At 44.4% G+C, this 2,625-nt stretch overlaps 1 protein-coding gene across 1 annotated transcript; it reads left to right on the top strand.

Moving 5' to 3' along the window:
* Positions 1-1,451: 1,451 nt before the first annotated feature.
* LOC145952299 (uncharacterized) lies at positions 1,452-1,790 on the top strand. Its single transcript, XM_083064659.1, has one exon. It carries the CDS (start codon positions 1,452-1,454, stop codon positions 1,788-1,790), a length of 339 nt encoding a protein of 112 aa, XP_082920785.1.
* Positions 1,791-2,625: the final 835 nt, after the last annotated feature.

The raw sequence follows: 2,625 nt of genomic DNA, 5'->3' as shown, positions 1-2,625 counted from the left end.
GTTGGAATGAGAAAGCTCAGCTAGCTTACCAAAATCTCAAAGATGTTTTGCTGCAAGGCCCTGTCCTGGCCATTCCATAATTTAATTGCACTTTTGTTGTCCAAACTGATGCATCCGGTGCAGGAATGGGTGCTGTCTTGTCTTAGAATGGCCACCCCATTGCTTACTTTAGCAAGCAATTCTGCCCCAAATTGCGTAATTCCTCCACTTACATTCGTGAGCTCTGTGCCATCACCTCCGCCATTCAAAAGTGGCGCCAATATTTGCTGGGCCATCACTTCATTATTCAGACGGATCAGCAATCAATCAAGGAACTCATGCATCAAACAGTGTTAACCCCTGAACAGCAAAAATACCTTTTCAAGTTGCTTGGATATGATTTTGAAATTCAGTATAAGCCGGGGAAATCGAACACAGCTGTTGATTCTCTCTCCCGCATGGCCACAGATGAGTGCTCATTCCTTGTTCTTTCCATTCCTCATTTGGATTTTATGGACGCTCTTAAACTGTTCCTTGCTTCTAATGAGGAATACCAGGATCTGAGGACACAGATAACTGCTTCCCCATCTGATTACCCAGATTACTCGATTCATTCAGATTTTATCATCTTTAAGGAACGGCTTTGGCTACCATCTTCATGCCCCTTTATTCCTTTGTTACTCCATAAATTTCCCTCATCTCCAATTGCGGCTCATACAGGTGTCGCACACACCCTTGGCCGGCTTCAAGCCAGTTTCTTTTGGAAGACAATACGCAAGGATGTCCAGAATTATGTAGCATGCTGCTCTGTTTGCCAACAGACTAAAATTCCTACCCAACGCACTCCGGGACTACTACATCCAATTCCACCTCCTTCTCGTTGTTGGGAGGACCTTTCACTTGATTTTATTGTGGGACTTCCCCCTTACAAGGGGTTTACCACCATCCTTGTTGTGGTGGATCATTTTTCAAAAGGTGCGCATTTCGGCATGCTTCCCCGCTCATTTACTGCAGTGAGTGTTGCTGAACTCTTTGTTAACTTGGTGTGTAAACATCATGGTCTGCCCAAGAGCCTCATTTCTGACAGAGACCCGATCTTTCTCAGTAACTTTTGGAGAGAATTATTCAGATTGAGTGGTACTAAGCTCCGCATGTCCACGGCGTATCATCCTCAAATGGACGGCCAAACCGAAGTCGCAAACAAGGTTCTTCAGCAGTACTTGCGATGTTTCGTCCACCACAAACCATCCCAATGGGGTAAGTTCTTGCCATGGGCTGAGTGGAGCTTTAACACCTCCCTCAACTCTTCCACTGGTTTTACTCCCTTCCAAATCATGTATGGTTTCCCTCCTCCTAGCATTCCAAGTTTCCTCACTGAGAACACCAGCAATGCTGCTGTCCAATACGAGCTCTCTTCTCGTGAAGAGATATTAAGGAAACTGCATTCCAATCTTTCCAAAGCATAGGCAGCCATGAAGCTTTGGGCAGATAATTCACGCCATGACCTCCACTTTGACATTGGGGACTGGGTTTACGTGCGTCTCAGACCACGACGCCAAGTTTCAGTTACTGGTTTGACATCTGGTAAACTCCAAAAACGATTTTTTGGACCCTTCAAAGTCTCTAGCAGGGTTGGTGATGTCGCTTATGAACTGGAATTACTAGCAACAGCCAAAATTTACAACGTGTTCCACGTGAGTTTGCTCCGTCCTCACAAGGGACCTCTTCCTTCCTCTCCTCTACCCCTTCCAGTTGATATTTTTGATCATGAACCAGTTTTGGAACCAGCTGCAATTGTTGATTGGAAATAGGACTCTTCTGATGATTCCCGTATTCTGGTTCTGGTCCAGTGGCAAGGCATCCCCCTTGAGGAAACTACATGGGAACCTTGGTCAAGTCTCAAAGCCCAAACCGGGAGGAGATGTAAGGATTGATGGCCCAATCCTTCTTACTGATACCAAAAGGGCTGAAGATGTGGTTACTCTGCAAGGCCCAACTGATACCACAACAATGCAAGAGGGAAGGCCAACTAGGAATATTCGCCTACCACAGCACCTAGCAGATTTTGTTGTGACAGGTCCCACTGCACGTGAGAAGGGGAAAACCGTTAAGGGGAAATGATTGGCAGCAAGGGAATCTCTATTGTTATTTTCCTTTTGTCTTTTTCCTTGTGTAAGGCCGTTGGGCCAATGGAATGCATGATATATAGCATTCTTGTTAATGAAAAGGAGAAAATTGCCAAGTATTATTCACTTTTCTCTCTGATATTCTGTACCTTTCTTTCTGTGCATCTTTTTCTATTCATTCTCTCTGCCAGTACCTTTCACACAACATTCTCAAGTGTAGTTGTAACAAGCTGCGAAATGGTCAACAGTCAGAATCATCAAAAGATGATAAATCAGCCAAAAGGAAATAAGACAGAAACCTACCTTTTGAGGGTGATCGAGAAGAGGGCGAGGATCCTTGGACAAATCCCGCGAAGAAGAAAGGTCGATAACTTCAATGTCCTAGAAGAATAAAGCATGGTCAGGAAGAATCAATGAACTTAAAAATTTGAGAAATATAGTATGGAGAGAGCATTTACCTTGTGAAGATTGTCTTTCGAGATCTCTTGAGGACGAGCGACAATAACATCAGATCGAGGGA

Source organism: Cajanus cajan, chromosome 1, assembly GCF_000230855.2.
Source record: "Cajanus cajan strain Asha chromosome 1, NIPB_CcT2T_4, whole genome shotgun sequence".
In the NCBI taxonomy this organism is placed as follows: Eukaryota; Viridiplantae; Streptophyta; class Magnoliopsida; order Fabales; family Fabaceae; genus Cajanus; species Cajanus cajan.
Note: the sequence above shows the minus strand (reverse complement) of the source record. Positions and strands in the feature narration are given on the sequence as shown.